The sequence below is a fragment of the Poecilia latipinna genome, unplaced genomic scaffold (genome assembly GCF_001443285.1).
Source record: "Poecilia latipinna isolate Pla-1442-1.1 unplaced genomic scaffold, P_latipinna-1.0 Scaffold1383, whole genome shotgun sequence".
Taxonomy (NCBI): Eukaryota; Metazoa; Chordata; class Actinopteri; order Cyprinodontiformes; family Poeciliidae; genus Poecilia; species Poecilia latipinna.
In genome coordinates, this window is record NW_015113999.1 from 104,265 (window position 1) to 120,851 (window position 16,587).

The 16,587-nt window shown below is 37.6% G+C and overlaps 1 protein-coding gene across 1 annotated transcript in view; it reads right to left on the reverse strand.

The window, feature by feature from the left end:
• Positions 1–16,587, reverse strand: part of LOC106962187 (opsin-3-like) — a 35,998-nt gene that overhangs the window by 7,541 nt on the left and 11,870 nt on the right. Inside the window, exons 2-3 of the mRNA XM_015056427.1 lie at positions 14,667–14,992; positions 3,781–4,014 (exon numbers count right to left, since the gene is read on the reverse strand). Coding sequence (XP_014911913.1) covers positions 3,781–4,014; positions 14,667–14,992 — 560 coding nt within the window. The remainder of the gene's footprint in view (positions 1–3,780; positions 4,015–14,666; positions 14,993–16,587) is intronic.

Genomic DNA, 16,587 nt, shown 5'->3' on the forward strand with positions numbered 1-16,587 from the left:
CAGTCTAAAAACTTCCCCCCCGCCCCCAAAAATCCCCCCCCCCCCAGATTTTTTTTCCCCCCCCCCCCCCCGTCTCTGCTCTCATTTCACTCTTTATTGAATGTATTTTTTACCACTGCCTGCTTTGGCCAACCCTGTACTGGAGCTCACCTCTGCAATACTGTCTGCATACATGCGTTGCAGGGATATTACTTTGGATAAAGTGCATTCCTTACAATTATACATGGTTCAGAGTTCCAATATCCAGCGCGGCTCAGAACAGAGACGGTTAAAACTCCGGGATTCTGGACCAGCAGTGTCTCGGGATTTACTTTGCCTCCAAGTTTTGATTGTTTTGTGTTTGCAGTGAGCCGGTGCCACATCTGGCGGTGGCTGTAGACGTTTAAAGTAAGCACGGGAATGAAGGTCTGAAAATGTTTGGCTTGAGGGAAGTGTTTTAATAAACGTGTGCAATCGATAGTGGTTTTATCAAACGTGAAGAACGCGACTGCTGCAGTCGTGTAGAAAGGAAAAAGCTGCTTCTGGGGTTCGACTTGGGTTGGGTATATGTTTTGTTTTTTTCTCTTTTTTTAAGTTATTCAATCTTTATTTTTATGAAAAGAATGATAAAGTACTTTTAAAATCCAGTGCCATTTTTCACTTTCGGTGTTTTATACACGGTGTGTTAATATAAAATTGTGATTTTGCAAATACTACAGGAAACTGCCATGATCAGCCACCACATTAAAACCAGCAGTCTCTTGTTGTGTAGATGCTTTTTTTTATGTGGGACCTCAACTGTCCAACATCCTCTATTGGTTGTTAACCATTTGGAGTTTGTAGGTTTATCATCTCTGTGTTCCGAGATGTTAATTCAGAGAAGTGTTTCTCCTCTTAATGAGGCGCCAGACCCTTGTTGTTTGAAAACATAATAACTTTATTTAGATTTTAAGGTGAGAGTCTAACAAAAATAAAGTAGAATTAGCATTTAGACTTGAATCTAATTCAATGAATATAAAATTTAAAATGGAGTCCATATTTTTTGCCTTTTATGGTTCTAGCATTGCAGCACAGGTAGCTGCTGCAGGAAGTTGGAAAGGTTTTGCGGCGGAGGAAGAAAGCAAAGTTTTCAAGGGGCGTTGGACATGAGATGGAGGAAAAAACTGGAACAAGAGAACCAATGTTGGCATTTTGGCCAGACCATGCCTAATCCTTAAATTATACAGTAATACATGAATATGTAACATTAAATTCCCCTACAACCTCTCTCCCTGCATTGTGGAAAGAAAAACTAATCCTGACACACAAAAAAATAGATTCCTATAAATTTCTTTCAGAAAGCAGCTTCTCTTATGAAGTACACTCTTTAGTCCTTTTGGAAATAGTTACCAAGTACAATTTCAGGGATCCATAAAATTGTTTATTGAGTCAATTTCATTTTCCATCTCAACCTTTATTTATTGAAATTTTGGCCAAGGTAAAAAAAAAAAAAAATTTTTTTACCAGAGGCTTTTTATTTCTAAAACGGTTTGTGTCATTTCTAATCAACACTTGAATTCATAAGAATGTCCCCAGTTGATCTTTCAGTCAATTTGGTCTTGAGCCCTCGCTGGGTCGAGGGCTATGATGGGTGAGTGCTTGACCTGGAAAGAGATTTGGTTGAAATGACATTTTAAGGGAACTTCCGTCAAACTACCAGAATCATTTTTGCGAGGAGAATTTCACAGCAAGTAATAAAGCAACACACTTTTCCCCCCAGTCTGATTTCAATGTTGTGGTTGATCAGTGTGAAATAATGTGTGGTACACGAAGCATAAGACAACCCATAATTCAGTGATTTACTTGGACATTCGTGAAAAGAAAAAAAAAAAAAAGAAAAATCTTCATCACATTGGTGCAAAATTGTGTAAGCATGAAAACATTCCCCACAATGAGATATTGAAAAGGTTTTAATAAATTTTGTTCAAGGTGTTTCTAGAAAGTGGGCATGCCCTGAGGTCGGTGTGTGCCAACGTTTTGAAAAGTTGATTTTAATAATTTTATGCTATTACTTCTTAAAGTAATAACATAAAATTTTAAAGTATTTTATGCTTTAAAATACTTAAAAATTTGAAAGTATTTTAGCCAGCCCGGCTATTACTTTAATAGCCGGTCAGCCCAGCACCGGTCAGGTGCTGGGCTGACCGGCGCGTTCTCACGCCAACATGCTGTGCTTGTAAAATGTTCCCTTTATCAGTACGAAAACCCATGCAGACGTTTGAAGTTATTTCTAAAACGGCTAACACAATTTTAAAACTACAGTTACGAAGATACTATCATGTCTGCTAAGCAACAGACTATAGTATGTACCACAGCAGATAGCCCAACTAATCAACCAGCCATCATTAGTTGGCTGTTCTTGCAAAAATGGTGTAAAATTCTGCACAACAGTCAGTTGGAAATAAATGTAGTGGGTATTCATTCTGTATTCTTTCTGTAGTTTTAGCAGCAGGAGGAAAGAAATGTTTTTCTATTTTTAGACCAAAGCAATTATGTCATGTTATATATTTTTATTTTATTTTAAATTTACTTAATTGGGATTTTTTTTTAGGTAGATTATTATTGTACCAAAGGAATGTAATGCAGGCCCATGCAAAGTAATAATTGTAGTCAATATTCTCCGTCTTTCCAGTACAGACTAGAAGCATTTACAAGGCCTGTTTTCTTTTTCAAAATAAACATATATCCAACCCGAGTCTGTTTTAAGAACCCCAGTAACGGTAACGAAACAAAGTGATGTTTTTGCAGGCTGCAGGTTTCGCTGCAGGGGTGTTAACGTGGTTGTGATTGTAGCACACTGAACGTGCAAAAAGCCCTGAACATATTGTACATTTGTACTTTCCATTGCACAGAGCATGCAAAAGTCAGGATTAGGGCCGAGTCTTAAACTGTGTGTGCTGTGTTGTGCTGAAGATCATTGTCATTAATGTTGTAGGAGTCGACTGTGCTTTAAGGTTTTTGTTTTTTTTTTAAAAGGTTTTTTTTTTTTTTTTTTTTTTGGGCATTTTTCTCTAACTGCATGCTTGTGGACCACATTGGGTTGTGGTGTAGCATTCAGCTGGTCCCTGATGCCTTCTGGCAACTTCATTTATTCGATATTGTGCCAAATTCCACCTTAAATTGTCAGATCCTTAAAGTGGAACAAGAACTGAATAAAGACACAGCTTGTGGGAAACTAGGGTTTCTCTCTCTGACTTTTAAGGTCAAATTTAATAAGTTTATTTTCTGTCCACTTAAGGACTGATTTTTTTATTGCCAGTGTTAAATACTGAAAGCTGTATAAAATGTTGACATTAGCTCGTGGATAAGTGGTGGAAGAGTACATTGTTTAGACACTGATGATAAAGTTTTTCCTCTTTCAACCCGTTTTTCCAGCTTTTTTTTTTTCTTTTTTCTCTTGAGGCCTACTTTTCATGTCTTGTTTTGATTTACTATGGTGGGAACTTCTGGACCACACTGCCTCTGAAGGATTGTTCAGCATTTAATTTTAGGTTATATTTCAGTGTGATAGGAGGTCCTGTTTCACTCCCAGCAGCCTTAGGGTGATCTTGATTTTTATTATTCAGTGAGTTTTCTTCTTCTTCTTCTTACACTTGAATGATATTTAAATGGAGGGTTTGTATGATTTGAGCTGTTATCTCCTTTTTTACTGTGTGAATAAAATTGTTGAAACATGCCAAAGTATTAAGTGTGACTAATTCTGCAATCGCCAAACATACCAAAAATTATATAATGCAGCAAAAAATATATACTGTTGCTCACTTGTTTATTCATCAGGATGTAGATTATAGGGTTGATGACGGTGCTGCTCTTGGCCAGAAGAGAGGGGACGACGCTGGCAACGGGGCTGATGATGTTGGGTGGGCCGAATGTCGCCATCATGGCTACGACGCCGTACGGCATCCAGCACAACAGGTAGCACGCTGCTGTGGTCAGAACCATAAACAATATGTGGTACTCTCTCCTTCTGGCTGCCGTCTTCCGGAATTTCCCAACCTGTCAGACGACCACAGAGAACGGGATCAAAGTTGCCTTAATGTAAAACAGAGAGAACAACCATGATGTGGATACGTTAAAGCCATTTCACTGTCTTGTTTCTAAACAGTGGCGTCATGACTTTACGTTTTGATGCTGCTGCCACTTCCTTTGACATGAATACTTGCTTCCGAGAAATGAGCTGCCCATTTTGAGAAAGTAACACACTTGTGTTGGGAAATGCGGCAGCTGTAGTGCAAATGTTGGAAGTGATGTGAGGAATGAGCCAAAGTGCCTGAATGCATCTGGAATAGTTTGAATACACAAAAGGTTTAGCCATCAAAACGTCAGATGAAAGTTTTTTAAACACAATCTGATTCTCTTTTAGTTTCTGGACATCTTATTACAGCAAATTAGTATATGCACGAGCAAAAGTGGGCAGATTTTTCCCCGTCTCAGATCCTCAGACAATTCACACAGCCAATTCTCACAAATTCATTTTAGATGGTTTGGAGGATTAAAAAAAAAAAAAAAACCTTCATTCCGGATTCATTCCGTCCTGAGCCAACGGGAGGTGGGCGCCAATTATGGGAAAGACTTCTCCCGTTGTATAATTTGATGTAACTTAGAGTAGCTGCAAGTGTCCAGCATACTGCTGTTTCAGAGGGAGCTGGAAATGTCGCTTATTCTCCATGTTTTTTTGTGTGTTTTTTTACAATAATGCCTGGGTGCAAAGCAATTATATCTTTCACGCAATTTTGTGAGTCAGAAGTAGCCTTTGTTGCATGTTATCCCACAGACAGGAAGCATTACTGTTTCACCCACACACCTGGGAACATTGTGAGATAATAAAGCCCCACAATGAGAATAACAATACCTAATCTAGGAAGCTGTTTAATAATGATACAAAAGACAATTACTTGGTGAGGTTTTTTTTTTTTTTCATTTAAGCACAATTAAAGCAAGGCTGAATTGTTTCTAATATATGATTAATAATACCACCCATACAATACAAGATAATTCATAAAACATGATGATAAAAAGGTAATTAAATATGTTTCAGGCATAATTATTTATTTACAAAGTTTCACAGGCTATTTTTGAAAGTCTAAAGGACAGCAAACCCATCGTAAAATCAAAACCTGAAGCACAAACTCACTGACCATCTTGTTCCCTTACGGGCTCCCACATGTCACGAATATACGTTTTCTTTCCAAAGTCAACCTAAATCACACCTTTCATAGAAACCGCTCCTCAAGTTCAGTTGTTAATAAAATATGCTAACATGAATAATGTTAGTGGACAAATATCAGCATAATAAATATGCTGATATTTGTGAATGAAGGAGGATAGTGGCAAACTACATGAGTCTCAGATGCAGGCAACAAAGATATGAGACCACAGGTGATTATCAGTAAATTAGCACATTTCTTAAAGGTGAATTTTCTTCACTTATTCAGCTCAAAAAGTGAAAGCGCATTTATTTACGTTCATTTGCATCTCATGAAAATCCAAAATTCAGGTAATTACTTAATTCAATGCATGATGTTCTGCTGCATTATGTTTTTGATACTTAATAAAATAAAATAAAACTTAAGCTCAATATAAAATAACATTTCATAAATGCTATGGGATGGACTACATATGAAGGTGGTAGAAACCTGATTCAACAAATACACATGTGTATCTTTAAGAAGTCTGCTTTTCAACTCAAACTATTTGAAACAGACCCTCAAAGCCTGAACGCTGGACGGAGAGGTAAAGGTCAGGTAGTTTGAGGACTCCTGATTCCAGCTATTCCAACATGGTGGATGGATCAGGATAAGAACAAAGTTCAAACTAGTGCTGCATTGTCTAAGTTCAGCTATGCCAGGTGTTCAAAAGGAAAAGTCGGGTGACTTCCTGGATGTCCTGGTGAAGGTTTACCCCACAACAAACCATTTCCTTCCAACAGCTCAGACATATTTTAGTATGTCAGCATTAATTTGGCTCAAAATTAAAAGGACTCATCCAGGTAGTACGAATCTCACATTTCTCACATAATTGTCCACTTAAGTCCAGACCCTCTTCTGGGCTTCAGTGGACAAGCATACATATGTTGGAAACAACAAACTATTAAGTAATGCAAGTCACAGTTTATGGTAGTAAGTTTTACTTCCTTTAAAAGTAATGATTCATTTTTTAAAAGTACAGAGAATTCCAAGGTTATGAGCTAAATTTCAAACAAGAATATGAGAGAATTCACATTTCATAAAGAAAATATGATCTATAAAAATCCATTCATTGCAACATAACCAATCATCATTAGAAATTACTAAAAATCAATACCTCTGTTTGTTCTCAGTTCGGTTGAGTTGATTGAATTGTTTTCTAGTTAATTGCCAAATATTTTGCCAGATGTAATTACGTCTTCCTTTTTCCGTTCCTTCAGAACTTTTTATTAAAAGGATAAAACAAGAATGAAAGAAAAATTATTATGTTCATCCAGCCCAAGGTCAAATCAAAATTACTTCATCATGAAAGAAAGTTGTGTAGCTACACTAAAATGTTTCCCAAGATTCATATTTCCATGCAACTTTTCTTGTGAGTGAAATCATTTTTAAGTTTGAGAGTCATATAATGTGTTTTTAAGTGAAATTACAAAATTACTCTTGTAGAATATTGATATTTTATATGTCCTGGTTCATTAGATGAGAGAGCATTATGATCAGGTAAAACCTGGTTTGCTCTGACAATTTTCAAATAACAAATTGCCTTAAAAATAGTTTCTAACTATTCATTCTGTTTTTTAAAGAAGGGGAAAGGGTTTGGCAGCTGAGGGTCATGTAAAATTGACTTTTTGAGCTTTACATCATGCTATCAATCTTATTCTCTCATCAAAAACATACCTGGAGTCTTGCTTTGATTCTTTCATGCATGTTTGAGAAATCCTTGAAACTCCCATTGTTTTTATAGGAACAGTTGTAAAAAGCATAATAGACAAACACTGTTGTGATCACACACTGAAGGCAGCGAGTCAGAAAGAGCAAGAGCTTCTTAAAGAAACAGAGTCCCAATTTCAAGGAGTCACATTGTGACCAATTTGGCTCTAGCCCTTTATTCTGCTTATTGGTCCTCATGATATGTATGTGAATGTATATGATTTTTGTATGTGTGTGTGCGTGTGTGTGTGCGCGTGTGCGTGTGTGTGCGTGTCTCACAATCAAGAGACTGATTTTTAACATCAACAGGGTAATAATATTCCAGTATGAAAGGGAGACCATGAAAGAATTGGTGTAAAATTTTATGAAAATTTAAGCTGCTCTCAGTTTTGATTTAAAAGTTTGTTTCTGAGAGGCTTCAAAGTTAAAAGACATTTTAATTTTTCACCATAGTCACACAAAAAATGTATGTGGTAGCATTTATATTTTAAAGATTGTCTAATCCTTTCCATCTTGCAGAAAACCTTAAAGCGAATTCAGAATGTGCACCCAATTTATTATTTTTCCCCCATTTAAGATTTACCTGTGTTGCAGTGGACTTCATGTTCCGCTAGCAGTGCATGATCAATTTAATAATTTAATTATTGACTAGTCAGTAACAAACTTGAGAACTGAGTCTCCAGCTTTTGATAAAATAATAAAAAAAATAAAACAACATAAAAACAGTCATTGTAAAAGGATAATGTTGGAAATAAACCACCTTAATACTATTTTTTTGTTTTTGCTACAATGAAGCCATTTGTGAATGACAGCAACTATGTGGAGAAAGGAAATGATTCTCAAGGTTTTAGCAACAATCAGTAACTAAAGATCTATCAATATAATCAATCATTTCTAGTATAACAGGAGGTGGATCTTTTCAATTCCAACAATATTTAATGAGAATAAAAAAATCCATATGAAAAGTTGAGGAAATAAGCAGAAAGGAAGCATAAATGTATAAATCGAAGCATGAAACTTTCAACCTCTTTTTGGATCAGGATGGAAAGTTTAAGACTTTTAAAAACCCAATATGGCTGCTGTGCATTTGTGATAACTCCCTTAGCAAACAGGTTATTTGCTCTTCTGAGAGTTTTTATTTAATTAAAGCACATCCACACATGCTAAATAAAAAAAAATTGTAAAGCTTATTTTATATTGAATGCAAAGTATAGGCTGACAGACTGCTAAAGCTTTAACTCATTGTAACTAGTTTGATCTCTGAGTGCAGAATTTGGCAAATCCTTTTTCAACCTTTGTCTAGAACAGAAGTTCCCAAACTGTGGGGCACGCCCCCTAGAGGGGGGAGGGGGGGCGGCACCGTGCCATTCCAGGGGGGGCGCCGGAAGCCGTCTGGATGAAAAACAAAACAAAACATGAACACTGTATGCGCTGGGTTTTTACCTTAGAATGGCCAACTCTCTGTTATTCCTATGTCAATTTGGTACAGTAGAGGCTTCCACACTTCCCATATCTGTGTCCTCTGTCCCTTTATCAGCAGTTAAAACTGTTTAATCCGTTGTTAACATGTTGTAACCTGTTTTTCCGAGCCGCCTTTAAACGCAACATGAGAGCTACGACACTCGCGCTGGGTTTACACCTGTGAAGGAGACCTGCTGCTGCTGGGCGGAGCTACGTAGGTTTGTGTTAGAATCACGGCAGCAAACCAGCAAAACGCAAAGAACTTTTCACAGTTTTTCCCTCCAACGACTGAGTTGAGTAAAGCTGTTGGATGCAGGTAATGTTAGCTAAAAGATGACTAGCTAATACATCACCTTAAGCTTAACAAGTGGCCTGTAGGCAGGTACCGATGTTGTTGTCTATACTCAGCTACGTACATTCATTTTTCCCCCCAAAAAGTCGATTCCCCCCCACCCACTCACAGCGTCGTGCAACCAGACAGCCATTTGTAATCCATAGGGGAATGTTTGGAAACCACTGGGGGGGCGCAGAAGAAAAAGTTTGGGAACCACTGGTCTCGAAGATGCTTCACTTGGGTGGATGTTTTCTTAGATCTGGTTTTCAACTTCAGAGCAATAATAAACGTAGAATAATTCGTTTTCAATTCAGTTTTCTGTTTTTGTTTCTACCTCAATGTTCCTAAAATAATCCTCACTTCACTCCCAGTGTCAGTTGCATCTCAATGTCCTTGACTACCATTTGTTTGGCTTTTATAAACTACAGATTACATCAAATTTGCTTCATATTTGCCTCATAAATAACAGGTTTTACTATAAGTATCACTAAAGGCATCCCGAGTACCACTAGTAGTACTTGATCACGGGTTTAGAATTAAACATTGTGTTCTTCCGATAATCAAATAATCTGAGCCTTTAAAGATTATAGTGAGATTACCATATTCATGATGTTCTTTATCTCCAGAAATGCTCCCTGTGGTCTCATGATACACATCCGCTTTCCTCTACATGCCACTTTTCCTGAGAGCTTTCCCTGATGAGAATATAAATGATAGAATTTCACTGCTGTACTTTTTTTTTCTTGCATCACTTGAGCTTCAGGTTTAAAGAAAGTCAAAATAGAAAAAAAGAGAATTTGAGAAGACAAGTAGAAGTCAGGTGGGTGTGATCAAATTGACTTGAATAAATGATTATTAGTAGTGCGGGTTATGAGCCAAACTGTCCTTCTTTCTACCGTGAGAATGATTTTTGAGAACATTTTAGAGCTGAAAATCCTCCTAACAAACTGAAACAGACAACAAATGTCTCTTGTTTGGAACAGTTGCTATGAGAAGGGGTTTTTTTTTTTTTTTTTTTTTCTGTCTCAAAAGAATACGGCGGTATAGCTTAGTTTTGAAAAGCTGTAACTCTCTGGAAAGGACACACACTGCCATGTTTAATGAAAAATATAATGGCAGCATATCATCACAATTATTAAGCACATAGCAATTGATAAGCACAGTGAGGAACGGATTCAACAAGACAAAGATCGAAATACAGCTCAAAGAGATGAAGACTGACAAAAATTCAAGTTTCGAAATTGTCCAGACAGACCTCAACTAGACTGAAACAAGATGGGATCAACGTTAAGGAATATTTGAAAATCTCAACCTTCAGGATTGCTGATGCTCGGTTTCTCACCTCTGTCTTATAAAGCAACAATTTCATGACAAAATAACCCTTATCTGTTTTCAAAATTATCCACCCAGCTCCGGGTTCACTGACCTGGACCCAGGCTCCCCGTGGGACCCTACTGGGAAGCAGAACTGGTGCTGGTGGGGTGAACAAAAGCAATGTTGTAAATAATGGTGTGAGTTAATACAGCTACTGGTTGTTCTGCAAGCGATGTCTACTTAGTTAATCCACATACATCTTTTCCATTTTAGTTTCATTTATTTGTTTAATAAATGAGTATGAAATATCATGTGTGTTTTTAACAGTTTAAGACCAAATGACTTTATCATGTCCTGTTATCCTAAACCCAAGAATCAAAGAAGCATGTACCATGACTCGATGTAATCAAAGCACAACATAATTTAAAAACATGTTGTCAATTAAAAAATGATTAATCTTACTTCCATTATTTTTAAATTTGGATCTTGATTAGAGACTACTTAAATACGAAAGTGAGAAAGAACGCAGCACTAAATTTAGCTAATTCTGGATTTTGAGCTTTAGCTGAATTCATCTGTGGTTTTCCATGTGCTGCTTTTCCACTTCCTGCTGATTAATGTGTTGTAATTATCCTTGTTCATAAAGTTCATTAAAGAAATTCAGCACTAAAATCAGAGATAAATGACTTCAAACTGAATTACCATCAAGTATGACAAATCAATCCTTCTTTGCTTATAATGTAATTTCCACTCATTTGCATGTAATTATTGTGACAGAAGGTATAATCACAATGAAACAGATTCACATGCATTTGTTTACTCATTAGTGAAGTGACGGCTCAAAGACAAAGACAATAAATGTAATGAGTTAAGAGAATGTACTCCATCTAATGTAATCCATGCAGATTTCTTAAGTTAGTAGGCACTTTGTGAAAGCTGCTTATTGATATGGTGGGGTCACTCTGAGGTCCAGAGTGCTTTACAATGGATTACAGCAACTCCACAACTCTCAACAAGCCTGGGCAGTTTAGGCTTTGTCAGAAAAGCAGGCCAGTCATAATCCCCCTGCAAAGTTCTCCTGCTCTCTGAAATAAAAGTCCAGTTAATTCATCTTGCAAATTATATGTCCAATCAAAAATACTTCTAGTAATGGAAATTAGTGTTGAGGCAAGAATCTGAGATTTATCAAAATGTATTTGAATGATCCTGCAGCTGTTCTTGTCCTGCAGTAAGAAGGTCCTGGGTTCGAATCCCAGTCTTTCTACATGGAATCTGCATGTTTTTCTCAAGCATGCTTGGGTTTTCCTCAGGGGCTCCAGCCTCTTTTCACAGTCCAAATGTAAATGTTTGGTTAATTATCTAAAAAGCCTTTTTTGTCTCTTTGTTGCCCTGTGATGGACTGGTAATCAGTCCATAATGAATCCCACGTCTCACTGCTTGAGACAAACACCACCCCTCCTACTACCTTGCAAGGATAAGTGGGTATAGCCGATGAATAAATGAATGAAAATCAGGTAACATATCATTAGGACTCAGGAGCATGCACAGTGCCTCATAAAAGCATGAGGCACTATATTTACAGATGATATGACCCAAAAAAAATCAAGTGCAGTTTGAATAAAATGAGCCTCAAGATGGATCCCTGAGGAACTCCACAGATAACAGGGGGGGTGAGATGGAGAAAAGTCTAATTTCAGCAGACCAGATTCCAAAACATAGTTTGGATGTGAATCAAAATGAAGAAAAAGAAAATCTTGAATCCTAACCCGACTCCAGAGTCAATCTAGAAGAATGTTGTGACCAAACCTTATGAAAAGCTGAAAAAAGATGTTACAAGTGTCTAACGTGTCCCTCCAACTCATGACAAGCAGCTCAAATTCTTATTTAATTTGTGAAATATTAATGTTTTTTTTTTGTTTGTTTTTGTTTTTTTTGCTAGTGTGTACTCTTCTAAAGATGCATTTCCATGGTGACATGGCATGCTACATAAACCACACCAGCCAGAAGTGGCAGAGGCTTACTGGAGCATCACACAAGGTGATAATCTCCAGCACCAACTATATGCAATACAAGATGACTTTATTTCTTAGTTTTGAATTTGTGCCCTCACATAGAAAGACACGCATACACGACCTATAAGTGGAAGTTTTTTGGCCGGGGGAAGGAGACGCTTTTAGCTCTTTATTTCCATATTAAGAGGGCAATAAAGTATGTCAAAAATGAATAAATGTGCAATAAAATAATGTATTATGGAGCTGTAAAACACAGCCATTTCCCAAAGTCTCACATCAACAAAGACACAATGAAACCGATTCCTTTCTTGACTGTACATGCATATTTGGCAGGGAAATACGTTTATTTTCAGTTATCTATGGATACACAAACACAAGAGGATTACAACCTCGCCCGGAAGTTTCCAGTTCACTGATGCAGTTACCTACAGCACTCCCCTCTGTCTCTTTATATGAAGTTTTGCCTTTAGGATGAAGTGATTTCATCTCAAAAAATGGATGCAGACATAAAGCTTTCCGCTAAGCTGCTTAAGATGTTTTTCCTATTACCCAGCATAATACAGCTCAACTTAATGGGATTGTATTCAGGTTTTTGTAAGCTTGTTTTTTTCTTTTCTTTGTTTTTTTCTCTGTGTTTCCCAGCGTTTGTTGCATCTTACAGCAAACAGCTTCTCAATGCTAACTCAGCCAAGGTAGTAACCAAATTAACATTTCAGTGCATGGTGAGGAGTCATCCTGGCAGACTCTGAATACAGGCTAACAAATACGGACATCGGTCAACACTGGACATTTCTGGACACATTTTAAGGTTTACATGCACCAACAACCCTCCTTCCTCGATGCGGATAAAAACAAAAGAATGAAATTCCAGTCTACAAATCAGTGACCAGGGAATGCAAAAGACAAGACAGAAATATCTTCTCTTTGAACAAGGATGACCGCATCACAGTAATTGGTATGTAGCGACCAAAGAACATAATACACTAAAAATAGCGCAAAAAAGACTTATACATGCTATATTTCCACTGACTGAAGGTGAAATCTACTGAAATGCAGCTAATTTGGACACTTTGAAAATAACTCACAAATGACAGTGTTTTGTGTGAGAACAAACAGCAGTAGCTGCAGATGCATGTTTTTTCCCCAACTCATAACAAAGCAATAAGGTCAACACTAGGAGGTGCTTCAAGAGCACGTCCTGTATTTACAGTATTCTGAATCTTTAGTACATGGAGGATTTTAGCCAAACTTTTTCAATAAAAGTTTGAACATTTTTCTCATCGCTATCCAAGGAAGACTGGTCAGAATTGCTGCTTAAAAAGAAAATTGCTTCCTTAAAAAGAAAAACCATAAATCATGAACTGAATCTTTTCTTGCAGCAGCAGCAACATGAAAATCTTTTAGAAAATTTCACCTTCATCATGAGCATAAAAAACTCTCACATTTAATTTTTTTCTTTTTCAAAATGTTATCCTAACAATTCTTACAAAATAAATAGAATCAAACCCTTTTCTTCTTCCCCAAGGATCTTGAGGCACTAGTGGTCTCTATTAATCAGACAGGAAATGGGCAAAGAGAATGGGGAAGACAGGCAGCAAAGGTCTCGAGTTCTGGAACTGAACTGAAGTTGATTACAGAGTCAAAGTTTAAACAAGTATGAGCTGGATATGGATAAGGAGTTTACTAAGCAATCCTGGGACTTTAGCATAATGACAAACTAAAATTTTACTGTTTGGCAACACAAACTCCAGCTGGCTGAAACAAAGGATCATTTAGCAGAGACACACCTCATGCCCAATGTTACGGATCTATGATGCTGTGGGCCCGTTTTTCCTCCAGAGGTTTTATTTGACATACAAATAAAATCCTGGGGTCTTCTAGCAATAAAACTAAAAAAATAGTTCACCATTGGATCTTTTAATAGGACACTGATCCAAATCCAAAATCAGGTTGATTTTGTGTCAGGTTGACCAATCATGGCCATCTCAGCGCAAAGAGAAATGGCCAAAGGTTCCCCTGCATGCTCTAATCTTGTGAAAAAAAAAAACAAAGACTATTTGATGTCCTATTGGTAAAGGACAGAATGTATTCGCAGAAGTGAAAATATTTGTAGAATTTTGTAAAAAATATACATAAATATTTCCTAAAGTGAGTTTTTTCAGTGTAAAATAATGCTACTATAAGAATAGATGCATCATCTTATATTTAATACTTTTTCTCTTAACTAAGGACTCAATTAAATCTGGAGGGTGCTGTAAATTGACAAAAGCTTTTGGAGAGGTACATTTTAGGTATTAATTAAAAAAAGCTTCATCCAAAGTATGTGTTAATCTTTGGTAAAGGCATATTTTTAGAATAACCGTTGCAAAACTGTGGATTAATAAAAAATTAAAAAAAACTAATAAAAAGCTGAAAGATGCTAAAAATAGTTGCGCGACAACATGCTTAAATTTAGTGAGATCATTGGTGATGTTTGAATACTTCACAAGAAATAGTAGCAGGACAAAGTTGCTCTGTGGAGCTGAAAATATTTGGAGCCACTGTTTGTAATTTTGTCTTCAACATTGCAGAATGACGTGCCACAATTGTTCCTCTACAAACAAACTTCGTGAATACCCAGCGCCACTGTACCTGTTTGACTGCCCAGAGCAGGCGGCTGTAGCAGTAGATCATCACGAGGATGGGCAGACCCAGGCAGAAGACAAACAGTGAGATGATGTAGGCATGTGACTCGGCGGTCTTAGCGGTCCAGGAGACGGAGCAGCTCGTTCCAGCCCCCTCTAAGCCGTAGCTGCTCCAGCCAAGCAGAGGAGGCACTGTCCAAAACAAGGAGTAAAGCCAAGACCCCCCAACAGCGAGCAGGGGCTTACGGTAGTCTGGTCCGCGCTTGTTGTAGACAGTCAGAGTGCTGTAGCGGTCGTATGAGAGGATCACCAGTGAGATCAGCGAAACAATACCTGGGGAACAAAGACAGAGACAGACTTTTTTAGATAGCCTTCAAATTCACTAATTTTCCCCTGGGAATTTACTCACAAAGAAGCTAGCGCTGGTACGTCGCTGCTCCTCCAGATATGTGGCTAACAATAACAAACTAGAGACTTTAGCAGCAACCAAAAAATTTCTTATGACAGGTGATTAAATGAAGAGCTCCACTCAACTGTCAGCTAACTCCATTTCTAGCACTCTGAGGTGCAGCAAAGCCTTCGCTGCTACTTGAGTTAATGATTGCTCACTGAGCAATAAATTAAACCTGGTTCATCATTTCCACATGCGCTGATTTATGGTGATATTCTTTTCAAACTCGATTCTCTGACGGGTACTCTGACCACCAACCGCTTTGTTCTTGTCCAGTTTCTCTGAAATCCATGCATTGCTCTCACACATCTCAAACATTTTTGTTTTCGATGTACGGGTTTGAGTAAAGAGGAAAAGTACAAACGATAAACATGGTAAATGGCCAATAGTTGTATAGCGCTTCTGGTTCTGCTCTGCTCTGCATCCCCAGAACCAGAACCAAACTTGGAGAAGCAGCATTTAGATTCTCTGCACCACAAATCTGGAACAAACTGTCAGAAAACGGCAGAACAGCTGAAACACTGGGAGCCTTTACAACAAGATTAGAGTTGCTTTTGAATGTTGGCCAACATGTTTGATGTGTCTTGACCGTTTTGATGATGGCACTCGTCAAAATGTAATGTTTGTCACTGGTTTGTCAATTGTTAACTGTATTTTTGAATGTATTCTTATTCTTGTGTTTTTATTATGCAAGGCACTTTGAACTAAATCAATGAAAAGTAGATCAGACCACTTTGTTAAACACCAACAGCCACGCCAAGTTCAAAGTTACTGTAACCTCCTTTCTTCCCCAATCCTGATACTCAGTTTGCTTACCAGCTTTCTTTAAAGTCTTCTTTCTTTCTAGATGCCTCAAGGCAACAAGTTGCTGCCATCGGATTTCTGATCTGCTGTTATGTAGCTGAACATTTTTCATAAAGGGTATCTGTATGGCGAGTAACTTCACCAGAAAAGTCTGACAAGGAGCTTTAATCAGAGATTAAAGAAAAAGAACCCAGTGAAAGTCTCTCTCCTTCTTGTGCTTTTCCTACTTTGTTCTGTTCGTAACAAGTTGTAGCAGCTCTCAGCTTAGCTGTCACTGCCAAAGGTTTCTAAGATGCACACCCCATGGGAAAAGAGTAAGCAGGAGGTACGGGTGGGTACAGGAGACAAGATCTGCACACATCCAGTGCCTAGTACTTCTCTGGTTTCTGGGAAAGACTCTAGTGGGATTGATGTCAAGTAAAGTAAAGATTAATATCAGATATTCATGCTGCCTTTAGCACTTTGTTTAAGAAAATAGCAGGAGTTTTTTTTGTTGTTTCTTTTTTAAGGTTCAGAAGGACTGAGTTACAACACAGCCAGGGGAGACTTTCATGCTACATGAAGCGTGTAACGAGGATTTCCATTGAGGAATTGCCTCTTTTCCTAAACAGTATGGAAGCTATTAAAATGCTGTCTGTGGCAAAAAAAAAAAAAAAAAAAAAAAGAAAAAAAA